Raw genomic sequence first — 16,856 nt, 5'->3', positions numbered from 1 at the left:
TTATCAAATGCTGGTGAGGATGCAGAGAAAGTGCACTCATACACTGCTGAAGATGGGGGTATAAAATGGTATAGCCATTCTGGAAACAGTCTGGTAGTTTCTTATAAAAAGAAACATGCAATTACTATGTGACCCAACAACTGCAGTTTTGGGTGTTTATTCCAAAGAAATGAACATTTATGATCACACAACCTGTACACAAAATATTCCTAGCAGCTTTATTCATATTAGCTAAAAATTGGAATCAGCCCAGATGTTCCTCAATGGGTGAAGATTAAACTGTGGTACATACCATGAAGTAAACTACTCAACAATTGAAAAAGGAAAGAAAGAAAAAAAAAAAAAACTACTGGGCCCAGCATGGTGGCTCACGCCTGTAATCCCAACACTTTGTGAGGCTGAGGCAGGTGAGGTGGATCACCTGAGGTCGGGAGTTCAAGACCAGCCCAGCCAATGTGGTGAAACCCCATCTCTACTAAAAATACAAAAATTAGCTGGGCAAGGTGGCGGGCGCCTGTAATCCCAGCTATTTGGGAGGCTGAGACAAGAAGAATCACTTGAACCCCGGAGGCAGAGGTTGCAGTGAGCCAAGATCGTGCCATCGCACTCCAGCCTAGGGAACAGAGCAAGATTCTGCCTCAAAAAAAAAAAAAAAAAAAAAAAAACTAATGATACACACAACTTGGATTAATCTCCAGGGAATTATGCTGAGTTGGGGGGTGGGGGGTAGCCAATCCTAAAAGGTTACATTCTATATGATTCCATTTATATAACATTTGGAAAATGACGAAATTTTAGAAATGGAGGACAGTTTCATAGTTACCAAGGTTTGGAGTGTAGAAATATCGGGAGGCTACGATTATAAAAGAACATGAAGGGTCCTTGTTCCTTGGAACTGTTGTAAATTGACCATGGTGGTGGATACATGAACCTATATGAGTGACAAAATTGTGCCAAATTTAATATACACACAAATGAATAAAAATAAAACTAGGGAAATTTTAATAAAGCTGGTGTTATTACACCAGATGTCAATATTCTGGTTGTGATGTTATAAGTTTCCCAAAACTGTTACCATTGGGAGAAACTAGGCAAAGTGTACAAGAGATCCCTTTGTATTATCTTTTACAACTGCAGAAGAAATTACAATTATCTTAATTAAAATTTCAATTCAAAAAAGTCTGTACAGAAGCACTGCTAATTATATGAAAGAAACAAATCAACACTGTCCTTTGTTCTAATTTTGATATGATGTACTTTTTGGGTCTCCAGAATAATGGTTTTTCCATTTTCTAATGTTTTACAACCTTGGAAGCTCTGTTTCTGGGTCATATTTGAAACACAGCATTCTAGGCCAGGTGTGGCGGCTCCCACCTATAAATCCCAGCACTCTGGGAGGCTGAGTCAGGAGTACTGATTGAGCCCAGGAGTTCGAAACCAGCCTGGGCAACATGGCGAGACCCCGTCTCTGTTAGTTTTTTTAAATCAATAGTAAATAATAAATAAAAAAAAAAAAGAAATGTAGCATTCCATCAATAGATGCTGTTTTCCTCAAAAATATTATTTTTCAGCTCTGGAAAGAAGAATAAACATCAAGCAATCATTTATGCTTGCAACCCAAAATACACTGCACTGCCTTCAAATAAAAATGTTTTTCTCATTTCAGATTTCCCTTAAGACTGAGTTTTCTGCACTAAAATTTTATTCTAATCAACTTTTCAAAGTCCTTTTTTTTTTTTTTTCTTTGAGATGGAGTTTCGCTCTTGTTGCCCAGGGTGGAGTACAATGATGTGATCTTGGCTCACCATAACCTCTGCCTCCTAGGTTCAAGCAATTCTCCTGCCTCAGCCTCCCAAATAGCTGGGATTACAGGCATGCGCCACCACGCCTGGCTAATTTTTGTATTTTTAGTAGAAATGGGGTTTCTCCATGTTGGTCAGGCTGGTCTCGAACCCCCGACCTCAGGTGATCCGCTGGCCTCGGCCTCCCAAAGTGCTGGGATTACAGGCATGAGCCACCACACTGGGCCTCAAATTCCTTTTCTTATAATCCAAAGTTAATGAACTAATTTCATAAACCCTCAATTGTTCATCCATTTGAAGGAACCACCTCTATGACCTTTACAAGACTTTTAGTCTTCTGGGTTCAGATAATGTCTTCTTAACCTCAACATCCTTTGTAACTCTTTTAAACTTTTTTTTTATATATAAAATAAAGTTTTAAAAAGCTGGCCTTGGTGGCTTGAGAGGTTGAGGCAGGAAGACTGCTTGAGCCCAGGAATTTGATCCAGTCTAGGAAACACAGCAAGACCCTGTCTCTACAAAAATCAAATAAAATAAAAAGTAAACTCCTCCTTTATGACTTAACTATCTCAGTAGTTTCCCCATGCAAATCTCTTCAGCTAATCATACAATTCATACTTTGTGCTAAATAATGGTCTCTTATTTGTAAATCAACACTCAACAAGCTCCTACTCCTCTGTTTACAACTACTACAACAGCTCTGCCTGGGCAATCTTCTACTACTAAAAGTTGAAAGAGATTGCCAATATTTCTCCTATCGGTCTCTCCCTTCTGCAAACAAAACAAGAATGGCGGTATTTCCTTTGCCGTGCTTGTGCATCATTATCCACCACAATTCTTGAAACGAAAATAATTATCCCTAACATCATCGGCTCTTCTCTATTATGCTCTAAGTTGGCAAAGGACAAGTAACCTGAACAAAATCCTTGATATTTTATTCTAAGACTTGTTACTTCCCTATTCTTGCCCCTCCAAAAAAAAACAAAAACAAAACCACAGCAACTCTACTTTTCAAATTGAAATTGATGAGCAGGAAGACTATCATTGATTTTTTTACACACAACAATGAAATTCTCAGAATGAGCAATGTGGTTATGAATAAGATTGGCTGTGGATTCTTATAAAAACTCCTGGCCGGGCATGATAGCTCATGCCTGTAATCCCAGCACTCTGGGAGGTCGAGGCGGGCAGATTACCTGAAGTCAGGAGTTTGAGACCAGCCTGGTCAACAGGGCCAAACCGCGTCTCTACTAAAAACACAAAAATTAGCCGGGCATGGTGGCGCATGCCTGTAATCCCAACTACTTGGCAGGCTGAGGCAGGAGAATCATTTGAACCTGGGAGGTGGAAGTTGCAGTGAGCAGTGGGCGGAGATCGGAGATTGACTGCACTCCAGTGAACAAAAGTGAAACTCTGTCTCAAAAAAAAAAAACAACTAATTAGCCATGTGGCCTTTTGGCCTTCTGGAAGTTACTTCACCTCACAGCGGAGATCGGAGATCAGAGATCAGAGATTGAGTGCACTCCACTGAACAAAAGTGAAACTCTGTCTCAAAAAACAACTAATTAGCCATGTGGCCTTTTGGCCTTCTGGAAGTTACTTCACCTCACCAGTCATAGTTTTCCCACTTTGAAAATTCATTTAAGGGTTCATTCTTGCACTAACATTCTGTGATTCTAACATTCCAAGAAGGTCTATGTAGATACAGACAACAAAAAGACAAATCTGCCTTCAACATCTGAAAGTAGAGACCAGTGATACTAAAGCATGGGAAAGTACCATAAAGGATCCTCTTGATTCACAACCACTGGTTAACAGTAGCTAACACCTGGAACAGGAGGGGCTGTCTGCGATCAAATGCTCTTTTAGAGAGCTGGGTCAAGTGTTAGTTTTTTGGGTTTTGTTGGGCAGTGGGGAAAATATATCTAAACCATTTAGCATTTAAACCGTTTTTTAAAACACAGCATAAAACGTAACATTAAATTTGCCACCTTAACCATTTTTAATGTGTACAGTTCAGTAGCTGTTAAGTATATCACACCATTGTGCAACAGATCTCCAGAGCCTTTTCATTTTGCAAAACTGTAATGCACTGTTTTATATTCATTAAACACCTTTCTATTTCCTTCTTCCCCAGTCCCTGGTAATCACCATTCTTTGTTTCTATGAATTTGACTTCAGATAGCCTCATATCCACATAAATGAAACCACATAGTATTTGCCTTTTCATGCATTTCAAACATTTTTAAGTGTACAATTCAGTGGCATTAAATTAATTAACACTGTTATACAACCATCACCACTATTCCTCTCTGGAACTTTTTCATCCTCCCAAACTAAAACTGTGCTCATTAAGCAATAACTCCCCATTATCCTGTCCCCCAGGCCCTAGTAACCACTATTTCACTAATTTGTCTACTATAGGTACCTCGCACATTATTTGTCCTTTTGTGTCCAACTCATTTTACCTAGTAAACTATTTTCAAGGTGCACCCATGTGGTAGTATGTTAGAATTTCCCTCCCTTTTAAGGCTGAATAATATTCCATTTTATGTGTATACCACATTTTGTTTATCCATTCATCCACTGATGAACATGTGAGTTGTTTCCACCTTTCAACTACTGTGAATAATGCTGCTATAAACGCTGGTGTGAGAATAGCTGGGTTTTTTTGTTGTTGTTTTGAGACAGGGTCTTGCTCTGTCACCCAGGCTGGAGAACAGTGGCACGATTATCAGCTCACTGCAACCTCCGCTTCCTGGGTTCAAGTGATCCTCTTGCCTCAGCCTCCCAAGTAGCTGGTACTACAGGCATGCACCACCATGTACAGCTAATTTTGGGGGGTTTCTTGGTAGAGACAGGATCTCACCATGTTGCCCAGGCTGGTCTTGAACTCCTGAGCCCAAGTGATCTGGCCTCCTAAAGTGCTGGGATTTACAAGCATGAACCACCCTGCCTGGCCCTGTTTGAATCTTTGATTTAAATTATCCTGGATATAACTTGAAGTGAGATCACTAGATCATATGGTAATTTCCTTTTTAATTTTTTGAGAAACCACCCTATTGTTTCTGTGGCTGCACCATTTCACATTCCCACCAGCAGTGCACCAAGGTTCCAATTTCTCTACAACCTTATCACTTGCTTTTGTCTTTTGTTATTATTGTTATAACTATCCTAAATGGTCGCAAAATAACATCTCATTGTGGTTTTGATTTGCATTTCCCTAATTATTAGTGATGCTGAACATCTTTCCATGTGCTTATTGGGCATCTGCTTATCTTCTTTGGAGAAATACCTAGATAGGCTTTTTTTTTTTTTTTTTTTTGAGACAGAGTCTCCGCTGTCGCCCAGGTTGGAGTGCAGTGGCGCAATCTCGGTTCACTGCAAGCTCCACCTCCCGGGTTCATGCCATTCTCCTGCCTCAGCCTCCCGAGTAGCTGGGACTACAGGTGCCCGCCACCACGCCCAGCTAATTTTTTTGTATTTTTAGTAGAGACGGGGTTTCACCATGTTAGCCAGGATGGTCTCGATCTCCTGACCTCATGATCTGCCCGCCTCGGCCTCCCAAAGTGCTGGGATTACAGGTGTGAGCCACTGCGCCTGGTCAGCTTTTTTTTTAAAATAGTAATTATGAAACACTTCGGCCGGGCGCGGTGGCTCAAGCCTGTAATCCCAGCACTATGGGAGGCCGAGACGGGCGGATCACGAGGTCAGGAGATCGAGACCATCCTGGCTAACACAGTGAAACCCCGTCTCTACTAAAAAATACAAAAAAAAACTAGCCGGGCGAGGTGGCGGCGCCTGTAGTCCCAGCTTCGGGAGGCTGAGGCAGGAGAATGGCTGTGAACCCGGGAGGCGGAGCTTGCAGTGAGCTGAGATCTGGCCACTGCACTCCAGCCTGGGTGACAGAGCGAGACTCTGTCTCAAAAAAATACGCTTACTATATATGCTTTATATATAGTAAATATATATATATAGCACCCTTACTATATATGCTACCGAGGCAAGCACTCTGGATAGTTTTTTGGGGTTTTTAAAGATAGAATCTCACTCTATCATCCAGGTTGGAGTGAGATGGTACAATCATAGCTCATTGTAGCTTCAAACTCCTGGGCTCAAGTGATCTCCCATCTCAGCCTCCTGAGTAGCTCAGACTACAAGTATGCACCACCATACCCAGCTAATTTTTTATTTAAAAGCTTTTTTTGTTGTTGTTGTTGTAGAGACAGAGTCTCGCTAAGTTGCCCAGGCTGGTCTCGAACTCCTGAGCTCAAGCTATCCTCCTGCCTCAGCCTCCCAAAGTGCTGGAAATACAGATGTGAGCCACAGCACCCAGCCTAATCAATCGTTTCTTAAATGCAGATTAGTGGAACCAACCTACTCTTCCAAAACTTAGCAGAATCATCCTGACGACAAAATGTATATATTATACCTCTCTTAGGGACAGGAGCCTTTACCAACTTGATTTCTTTTTTTTTTTTTTTTTTTTTTTGAGACGGAGTCTCGCTCTGTCGCCCAGGCTGGAGTGCAGTGGCCAGATCTCAGCTCACTGCAAGCTCCACCTCCCGGGTTTACGCCATTCTCGTGCCTCAGCCTCCCGAGTAGCTGGGACTACAGGCGCCTGCCACCTCGCCCGGCTAGTTTTTTGTATTTTTTTTTTTTTTTTAGTAGAGGCGGGGTTTCACCAGGTTAGCCAGGATGGTCTCGATCTCCTGACCTTGTGATCCGCCCGTCTCGGCCTCCCATAGTGCTGGGATTACAGGCTTGAGCCACCACGCCCGGCCTACCAACTTGATTTCTTACATGGAACCCAGAGACTCCAATTCCCAATGAAAAATATTCCCCGTGAAAAAAGGAATAAGCCTAGTGGTGGAGAAAGGATTAATTACACTGAAAGGTAGCACATCCAATATATAAACAGCCCACTAAAAACCTGTGCTTTGAACTTGTAATTCCCCCATCACTAAGTAACGCATTCCTGAGCTCATACTACCAAGATGGTTATGGTCAAATTAACAACTGAAATCTTCTCATCCAAAAGTTGTAACTCTCTTAAGACTATTTTTCAAACAACCTTTCAATTTTTTTCTTTTTCTTTTTTTTTTTTTTTGAGACGGAGTTTTGCTCTTGTTGCCCAGGTTGGAGTACAATGGCGCGATCTTGGCTCACCGCAACCTCCACCTCCCAGGTTCAAGCGATTCTCCTGCCTCAGCCTCCCAAGTAGCTGGGATTACAGGCATGCGCCACCACACCCAGCTAATTTTGTATTTTTGGTAGAGACAGGGTTTCACCACGCTGGCCAGGCTGGTCTCGAACTCTGACGTTAGGTGATCTGCTTGCCTTGGCCTCCCAAAGTGCTGGCATTACAGGCGTGAGCCATTGCACCCAGCCCCAACCTTTCAATTGCTAAGAGCAGTCTTGCCCTATTAAGCCAAACAGTTAACATTCCTTTTTTTTTTTTTTTTTGAGTCAGAGTCTCACTCTTGTCGCCCAGGTTGGAGTGCAGTGGTATGTGCTCGGCTCACTGCAATCTCCACCTCCTGGGTTCAAGCAATTCTTCTGCCTCACAGCCTCCCAAGTAGCTGGGGCAACAGGCACGCACTACCACACCTGGCTAATTTCTGTATTTTTAGTAGAGATGGGGTTTCACCGTGTTGGCCAGGCTGGTCTCCAACTCCTGACCTCTGCTGATCCACCTGCCTCAGCCTCTCAAAGTGTTGGATTACAGGCGTGAGCCACTGTGCCTGGCCACAGCTAATATTCATAAGTCCGATCCCAATCTACTTCATATAATGATCAGAAAGTAGGTAAAAAGGAAAAATTTTAAATAAGCTACCCCCAATTCATATTAAGAGGATCCTGATTGTACCACCTGTCTGCCTACCTGCCTGCCTTCATTAATTATTTATGGTGCATCCATTAAGTGCAGGTACTCTTCTAGGTGTTTAGCACACATGAGGGAAAAAAAAAAAAAGACAAAGATTTCTGCCCTTGTGCAACTTATATTCTGGTGCCCTTGGATGCGTTTTGAGATCGGTTGAGTATAACATACCAGTAATTTGTTTTTTGCAGCAGTCTCCAATAAATCTGACCATTTATATAACACAATTTCTAATATGGATGCATGAGAATTCAAAATATATAGAAAAATTCAAATACAGTAGTCTTTGTGAACACCTCCTAAAAATCTATAAAAATTATTTCTTCAAAAAACCAATAGCCAGTAAGAAACTTAAATGTCTGCACCTAAAACAATGAGGGCCTGCCTTATTTTGGCAGTCAGGTCCTTCTGAACACCTGCAAGATAACTACTTCTCTACAAACCTCAGGATGTTTTTTGTTTTTGTTTCTTCACACAGAATCTCGCTCTGTCACCCAGGCTGGAGTGCAGTGGTGTGATCCAAGCTCACTGCACCCTTGAATTCCTGGACTCAAGTGATCCTCCCACCTCAGCCTCCCCTGTAGCTACAGGATCAAGCCACCATGTCCTGCTAATTTTTTGTTTTTGCAGAGATGAGGGTCTATGTTGCCCAGACTGGTCTCAAACTCCTTACCTCAAGTGAACTTCCCAACTCAGCCTCTCTAAGTGCTGGGATTACAGGTTTGAGCCACCATGCCCAGCCCTCAGGATGTTTTAACAATCAAGTGACCACTCAAAAATTTAATCATAATTTATACTTAGAGAATGTTCTAGATTTTAAAAACCCAGCCAGACATGATGGTGCTTGCCTGTAGTCCCAGCTACTTGAGAAGCTGAGGAAGGAAGATTGCTTAAGCCCAGGAGTTCGAGGCTACAGTGAGCTATGATTGCACCACTGCACTCCAAGCTGGGTGACAGAGTGAGATTTAATCTTTTAAATAACAACAACAAACCCTAGTCACTTGGTAAAATTTAACACATTCCTAAAAGTAGTCTACTTTCAAAGTATTTCTAGTCATCTGCACACTGACCAAGTGGTTACTTAACATTGTTCAGACATGTACCATCCAGTATGGTAGCTACTAGCCACATGTAGCTATTAATCACTTGAAATATGCCTCTTTAAAATGTATGTTTTCGTTACATAATATACATCCATGTAGAAATACGCCTAATCTGAAATGAGATGTGTTGTAAGCATAGCTTACAAACCAGAGAAAAAGAATGTGAAATATCTCAACAATTTTAATTTTTTTTTTTCCTACAGACAGGGTCTCACTCTGTTGCCCAGGCTGGTCTTGAACTCTTGGGCCCAAGCAATCCTCCCACCTCAGCCTGCCAAAGTGCTGGGATTACAGGTGTGAGCCACTGAGCCTGCCCTCAACAATTTTTAAATCTTGATTACACAATAAAATAACATTCTAGATATGAGTTAAAATACATAATTAAAATTTACTTTATAGGCCGGGCGCGGTGGCTCGAGTCTGTAATCCCAGAACTTTGTGAGGCCGAGGTGGGTAGATCATCTGAGGTCAAGAGTTCTTGGCCAACCTGGCCAACATGGTGAAACCGCGTCTCTACTAAAAATACAAAAAAATTCGCTGGGCGTGGTAGTGGGCACCTGTAATCCCAGCTACTAGACAGGCTGAGGCAGGGAGAATTGCTTGAATCTGGGAGGCAGAGGTTGCAGTGAGCCGAGATCATGCCACTACACTCCAGCCCGGGCAACAGAACGATACTCCGTCTCAAAAAAAAATTTTGTTTTACTTTTTAAAACGTGACCATTTGGCCAAGTACAGTGGCTCACACCTGTAATTCCAGGATTTTGGGAGGCCAAGACTCCATCTCAAAACAAAAAAAAAAGTGGCTATTAAAAGTAATATATGTGGCTCACATTATTTCTTTTGAACGGCACTGGTTAAACGCAATGGTAAACTACTTTTTTTTTTTTTTTGAGACAGAGTCTCCCTTTGTTGCCCAGGCTGAAATGCAGTGGCACTATCTCGGCTCACTGCAAGCTCCGCCTCCAGGGTTCACGCCATTCTCCTGCCTCAGCCTCCCGAGTAGCTGGGACTACAGGCGCCCACCACCACGCCACGTGGTGTATCACCGTGTTAGCCAGGATGGTCGTGATCTCGTGACCTCGTGATCCGCCCACCTCGGCCTCCCAAAGTGCTGGGATTACAGGCATGAGCCACAACACAAAAATACCATAAATGGTATTTTAAACCTGTGGACAGAGCTAATATATGAATGTGTTCAAGCTGTACTCAGAATCATTTATTTTCTCAACTTGCAGTATTCAACATCTTATATATGAAAACATTTTTATCCGAAAGTATGAAAATGTCAGAGTCTAGGCCGGGCTCGCGGTGGCTCGTGCCTGTAATCCCAGCACTTTGGGAGGTTAAGGCGGGTGGATCACCTGAGGTCAGGAGTTCAAGAACGGCCTGACCAAAACTACTTAATTTTTGCCTACTAAAACTACATAATTGGCCAGGCGTGGTGGCGTGATCCTGTAATCCCAGCTATTCAGGAGGCTGAGGCAGGAGAATCACTTGAACCTGGAAGCAGAGGTTGCAGTGGGCAGAGATTGCGCCACTGCACGCCAACCTGAGCAACAAAAGCGAAACTCCATCTCAAAAAAAAAAACAAGAGGGCGGGCATGGTGGTTCCCACGTGTAATCCCAGCACTTTGGGAGGCTGAGGAGGGCAGATCACCTGAGGTCAGGAGTTCGAGACCAGCCTGGCCAACATGGTGAAACCTCGTCTCTACTAAAAATACAAAATTAGCCAGGTGTGGTGGCATATGCCTATAATTTCAGCTACTTGGGAGACTGAGGCAGAAGAATCACTTAAGCCAGGGAAGTGGAGGTTGCAGTGAGCCAAGATCACACCATTGCACTCCAGCCTGGGCAAAAAAAAATGAAACTCCATCTCAAAAAAAAAAAAAAAAAAAGAAATTGTTTAGCAGAGCAGCAACAAACACTTGGGTACCACAGGTGCAGGATGTTCAATCCATAAAATAACATGTTCTGCCACACCTCCACAGCAGAAGAGTCACATATTCTATATATAGCTAATATAATATGCACTGTGCTCCTACAAAGTGCCTGGCCCTGGCACCATGTGAAGTGCTTTACTCTCATTAACTCATAAAATTCTCACAACTACCCTATGTGGTAGATACTACGACTGACATTTTTTTTTTTTTCAGACGGAGTTTCACTCTTGTTGCCCAGGCTGGACTGCAATGGCGCGATCTCGGCTCACCACAACCTCTGCCTCCCTGGTTCAAGCGATTCTCCTGCCTCAGCCTCCCGAGTAACTGGGATTACAAGCATGCGCCACCACGACCAGCTAATTTTTGTATTTTTAGTAAAGATGGGGTTTCTCCATGTTGATCAGGCTGGTCTCGAACTTCGGACCTCAGGCAATCCGCCTACCTCGGCCTGCCAAAGTGCTGGGATTACAGGCATGAGCCACCGTGCCCAGCCTTATTAACACTTTTAAAGAGCCTGAAGCCAAGAGAGGTTAAGTAATCTGCCAAAGTTGCACAGCTAGTAACCTGTGGAAACAAGATTCCAACCCAGCAGACTTGATCCAAAATCATCACACATCTTCCCAAGTAAAAGGAATACAAAAATATTATACCATTATCTTATAGGACTGAGTTTTAGTTGGGGGGCATGTACCCTTTACAAAAAGATTGGAGTAGACAGAGTTAATGTTTTGCTTCCTACTCTCCATCCACACTGTTCCTAAGGACAAAGTTGACCACATAACCGGGCGTGGTGGTTCAAGCCTGTAATCTCAGCACTTTGGGAGGCTGGGACGGTGGAGTGCTTGAGGTCCGGAGTTCAAGAGCAGCCTGACCAACATGGTGAAACCTAGTCTCTAATAAAAATACAGAAATTAGCCAGGCATGGTGGCCGGCACCTGTAATCACAGCTACCTAGGAAGCTGAGGCAGAACCCTGAGGCGGAGGTTGCAATGAGCCGAGATCACACCACTGCGCTCCAGCCTGGGCGACAGAGTGAGGTTCAGTCTCAAAATAAATAAATAAATAAATAAATAAAGTTCACCACATGAATTAAATCCTCAACCTTACTATACATTTGTTCTATGCTCCCTTTTTCAGAAAGGCCCTATCTCATCCCTCTGACTCAATTTCTATTAGTCCTCCAGACTTCATTTATTTATTATTATTTTTTTGAGACTAAGTCTCATTTTGTTGCCCAGGCTGGAGTGCAGGGACACAATCTCAGCTCACTGCAACCTCCGCCTCCCAGGTTCAAGCCATTCTCCTGCCTCAGCCTCCTGAGTAGCTGGGACTACAGGCACCTGCCACTACGCCCGGCTAATTTTTGTATTTTTAGTAAAAATGGGGTTTCACGATATTGGCCAAGCTGATGTTGAACTCCCGACCTTGTGATCTGCCCGCCAAGGCCTCCTAAAGAGCTGGGATTACAGGCGTGAGCCACAGCACCGGCCCAGACTTCATTTTAGGTATCATCTATATGTAAGACTACTCAAACTCCTCACGATTTAGACTAGGCACTCTTCCTCCCTATGCCTACTACTGTAGCATCTTACTGGAATGCTCCTCAAGGGGTCTGCTGTATTCATCATTTATTCTCAGTGCCTTAAGAACAGTGCCCAGCATTAGATGCTCAATAAGTATTTGCTGACCCATCTGATCACCTAACCCCAGCCAGCTATAGCTAAAAGTGGAGTGTTAAAAGCAAACTTAGTGCTAGGGAAGTGCTAGCGCTAAGTGCTAGTATTCTCTAACCCACAAGTTAGAGAACAAGCTCTAAGTTTCATGAAATTTATGACAAACCAAGAAAACAGTATGATACTCTGGAAATAAGGACTATGATAATTTGCCTCCCAAAAAAGGTGAGCAAAATAAAAATCTATTTAAAAAATGACTTGTCCAATTTAATTTCTGTAAAATTTATTTTGTGAGAATGAAACAGCTGATATTTGTCACAAAAGAAAACCCAAACCAAATATTTCAGTAACGCTATATAAATTGCTCCAAATCAGCTTAATTTTGACAATTCCCAGAGTTCAAAGACGACTGCAGTTGCTTTTTAAAATCGTCTCAATATAAAATTACATTTAAATATGGGTTCAACTGCACCGCCACAATGCTGAGAGCCACGTGTCTTTTAAGAAATGTTTTGGGGAGCGGATGGGTTTCACAATTAATAAAGCACAATTAGCGTCAGCGCCACTTAAATTTTCTACCCAGATTCAAAAGGGACTTTCCTAGAGCTTTCCCTTTTCCTTTCCTAAACGGGAAATTCGATTAAAAAGGTCACTCTTCAGCTCTTACTTCCACACTAAGTAATTCTGAAACACGGTGAAAGTGCATTGTAAGTCCATAGGGCTATGACTGGCAAAATACTTTCCTGTAAATACTAGAGTCAAATAAGACAGAAGAGGGAACTTGACTTCACTCCGTTGGGTTTGAGGACAGAAACTGATCATCTCCCTCAGATTACTGCTTCTGTTGATGTCTCGAAAAGCACTGAGGCAAATAAGCCAGAGTCCCGCCCCAAGCGCGAAGAGCCTCCGATTGTTTGACACATCAATGAATTAGTCAATGAGGGCAACTCACTTTTCCCTTCTAATTTACCTTAATTATTCTTCTCAGAAACCCTCAAGTTTACTCTAAGTTATGACCATATGGAATCTTCTCTTTGCCCCAAAGTATAAATTCAGGCCTTTCCCAAATAGCTAGTACTGCTTCAATCGCAACCACTGAAATAAATACTTTAAAAATATCACACATCTAGTAATTCCATGCAAATGTGGAAAAAGCCAGTCCAGTCGCCTGAAGAAATAAGGTTCTGGAACACGGTTAAATGATGCATATTTTGTAACAGAAGGCACTGAGCATAGTGGAAGACTCGAAAGCAAAAGACCGGATGGAAATCATGGGAAGACCCCGCCCCAGTAAGCTCGATGCCGATTCAAACACTAACTTGGATCTGTCGTTTGGAATCGGAATCACTGAAACAAAGGCGTATATTACGGGAAGCAAGATGTCTGGAGTAAAATAAACGGTTTGCAGCTACCGAGACTGTACACCGTCCTCCCACAGGTCTTACCTATGGTGGAAATAAAGGTAGTATTGAAGGCATCATCCGAAAAACGAAAAAGGACGCAGGTCTTCCCCACTCCCGAATCCCCGATCAGGAGCAGCTTGAAAAGCAGGTCGTACGTCTTCTTCGCCATTGGAAGGAGCGGCTCGGGTTCTCGCCGCCGGCGGCCCCAAGGGATCGGTCCCTCTCACTACGGCCAACTCCTCACTCGGGCGTTCTCAGGCCGGAGGACCAGGGAAGCGTGGGAAAAAGGCAGGCTTGAGAGGGCGCGGGCGACCTACGAACAGCTTCGGGGAAGCCCAGACAGTGGCGGCGTCCAGTGCCTCCGAGGGCGGCGACCGCGGCTCCGCAGCCTCTCCCAGCCGCTCCGCCCGGTTCCGGGGAGTCGGTCGGGACAAAATGGCCTCCCCTCCCCCCTCAGGGCTTCTCGGCCGGGACGCTCCCACGGGCGAGCGAGCAAGCCTGCTCTGCCGTCGAGGAGGCGCGGCGGGCGTGAGGACAGTCTCTCTCCCGAGCAGAAACTCCGCGATAGCACGCGGCGAGGGCAGCGAAGGAAGACCCCCAAGTCGACGAGCTCAGTTACATAGCCCCAGGAAACCAAGCCGCCCCGGCCAGAGCCACCTTTTCCCCGTGCCCTCTCACGCCGGCGTGCGCGCTGCCTGAGACGCACGCAAGGACGTACGCCCGCCCTTCCCTCGCGCCCCAGCCCTGCGGTTCGCCTCTGCGCACGCGCACAAGAGGGCACGGGGCGCGCCGAAGGGCAGAGTGGAATGCTCGGGTATCCAAGCCTCAGTCTGAGGCTGGACCCAGAGGGGAGAAGGGAGGGGCGAGAGAGGGCGAGGCCGCGGGCGCGCTCCCTGTGGCCGCCTGATAGGGTGCGCGGCGTTACGAGCACGCCCCGCGGGAGCCGCTGCTTAGTGACTGCGCAAGCGCAGCCCCCCACCCCCCCCACCCCCGGCCCCGCCTCGAGACACCGTTCCCGAACCCTGCACCTCCTTCCCTTCCCGGGGTCTCCGGCTGGACTGCGCTGCGGTTTCTCTGCCCAGCGTTTGTCGGGTGTGTTGAGCTGGAGGTCTTGGCGCAGCGACGGGCTTGGGTGGCCATGTGTTCCCGTGTAGGTGGAGCTGGTAAACGCGAGAAAAAACTGCGCTCTGGGTCATTTAATAGCCTCTTTGCTAGAACGAGACGCCTCCCGGCGTGCCCCCTTTCCAGGGCCAGGCCTGACGGGGAAACATGAGTGCTCCATCCCGGTTGACTTCAAGAACAAGAGTTTGAGATGGAAAAACTGGCCACGCTGCTCGGGTTGGGATGATGTAATCCTCACAACCTCTTCCTGGGCGAGGAGAGGAAGGCTGAGGAACACCTGGGCGCAGGAAGAACCTCCCCGCGAAGTAGAAGGGTCTGTGCGGTGCTCAGAGAACCTACTTCAGGCCTTTGCCGTCCTTTAGGAATCCGGGAGAACCCGGGAGCTCTCTGCAGAGGAGGTGGGGCCTCTGACTGCCGCCAGAGTCGTACCACTGGGTTGAAAATTGAAAGGTGGTCAAGCCTACCCCTAGTCCGACCCAGCCTGCTTCCTCGCATTTTCTCTTTTTCTTTTTTTTTTTTTGAGATGGAGTTTCGCTCTTGTTGCCCAGGCTAGAGTGACACAATCTCGGCTCACTGCACCCTCCACCTCCTGGGTTCAAATGATTCTCCTGCCTCAGCCTCCCAAGTAGCTGGGATTACAGGCGTGTGCTACCACGCCTGGCTAATTTTTTGTATTTAGTAGAGACGGGGTTTCACCCTCTTGGTCAGGCTGGTGTCGAACTCCTGACCTCAGGTGATCCGCCCGCCTCGGCCTCCCAAAGTGCTGGGATTACAGGCGTGAGCCACCGCGCCCGGCCCCTCGCATTTTCTTTGCATTTGCTTTACCTTCTGTTCTCCCTCCCCATCAGTCCTATTTACGCAGTCCTTTTTCTTTCCTATCCTTCTGTAGTTGGAATATTCATGCTGCTGACCTTCCATTCTCAGGGTCATCCATCCCTCAAGCACACCTAGGTGTGATGGCACAGGAGTTGAACCTGGTGAGCTGGTTCAACCTGATAAAGTAGAAAAAGCTGAAACGTGGAAATCAAGAAACAAGGATAGAGAAGTAAAAACTACATTTTCACACACACCACGCCACGATCGCCAAATCACCAAAATGTGGATTTGATATGTAATTAAAGTTAGACTTTCTGGCAATTCCGTTTTACATTTCCATCTTATGTTTCAGTCTTACATTTTTCCTTTCTTCCCAGCCACCCCTAAAGCGTCCTCAGTAATACATCTTTCTCTTCAGTTGTTTTCTCCAATTGCTCCTAGTCTTGTCACTTAAACTTTTTTTTTTTTTTGAGACAGAGTCTTACTCTGTCACCCAGGCTGGAGTGCAATGGCACAATCTCAGCTCACTTCAACGTCCGCCTTCAGGGTTCAAGTGATTCTCCTGCCTCAGCCTCCTGAGTAGCTGGGATTATAGGCGCATGCCACCATGCTTGGCTAATTTTGGTATTTTTAATAGAGACGAGGTTTCACCATGTTGGCCAATCTGGTCTTGAACTCCTGACCTCAGGTATTCACCTGCCTCGGCCTTCCAAAGTGCTGGGATTATAGGCGTGAGCCACTGCGCCCAGCCTCACTTAAACCTTCTCATCCTCTCTGAATCATTCTGACTCCAGTCGGGAATACCTTATGATAATAACAATTCTAAAATAGACTAGCTATGCAAATCACAAAGTGAGTGATGGTCAGTGCAGCACAGGTGTGTCATCAATTCAGAGTCAGAAGGAAAATCTTGTTACCCTGATTATTCCTTTCAAAATAAATTAGATTAACTCAAGCACCAATGTTACAAAGTATTTTAGAAGTCTTGAAAGTTTTTAAGCTGTGCACAGTGACTGAACCTGTAGTCCCAGCTATTCAGGAGGCTGAGAAGGAGGATTGCTTGACCCCAGGAGATTGAGACCAGGCTGGACAACAGAGTGGACTCCATCTGTGAAA

At 45.0% G+C, this 16,856-nt stretch overlaps 1 protein-coding gene across 1 annotated transcript in view; it reads right to left on the bottom strand.

Moving 5' to 3' along the window:
- Positions 1–14,721, bottom strand: part of RAB10 (RAB10, member RAS oncogene family) — a 109,501-nt gene extending 94,780 nt beyond the window's left edge. The window contains exon 1 of the mRNA XM_010383020.2: positions 13,845–14,721. Coding sequence (XP_010381322.1) covers positions 13,845–13,971 — 127 coding nt within the window. The 5' untranslated portion in view covers positions 13,972–14,721. The remainder of the gene's footprint in view (positions 1–13,844) is intronic.
- Positions 14,722–16,856: the final 2,135 nt, after the last annotated feature.

This window comes from Rhinopithecus roxellana, chromosome 17 (genome assembly GCF_007565055.1).
Source record: "Rhinopithecus roxellana isolate Shanxi Qingling chromosome 17, ASM756505v1, whole genome shotgun sequence".
NCBI lineage: Eukaryota > Metazoa > Chordata > Mammalia > Primates > Cercopithecidae > Rhinopithecus > Rhinopithecus roxellana.
This window is presented reverse-complemented; position numbering and strand designations above follow the sequence as displayed.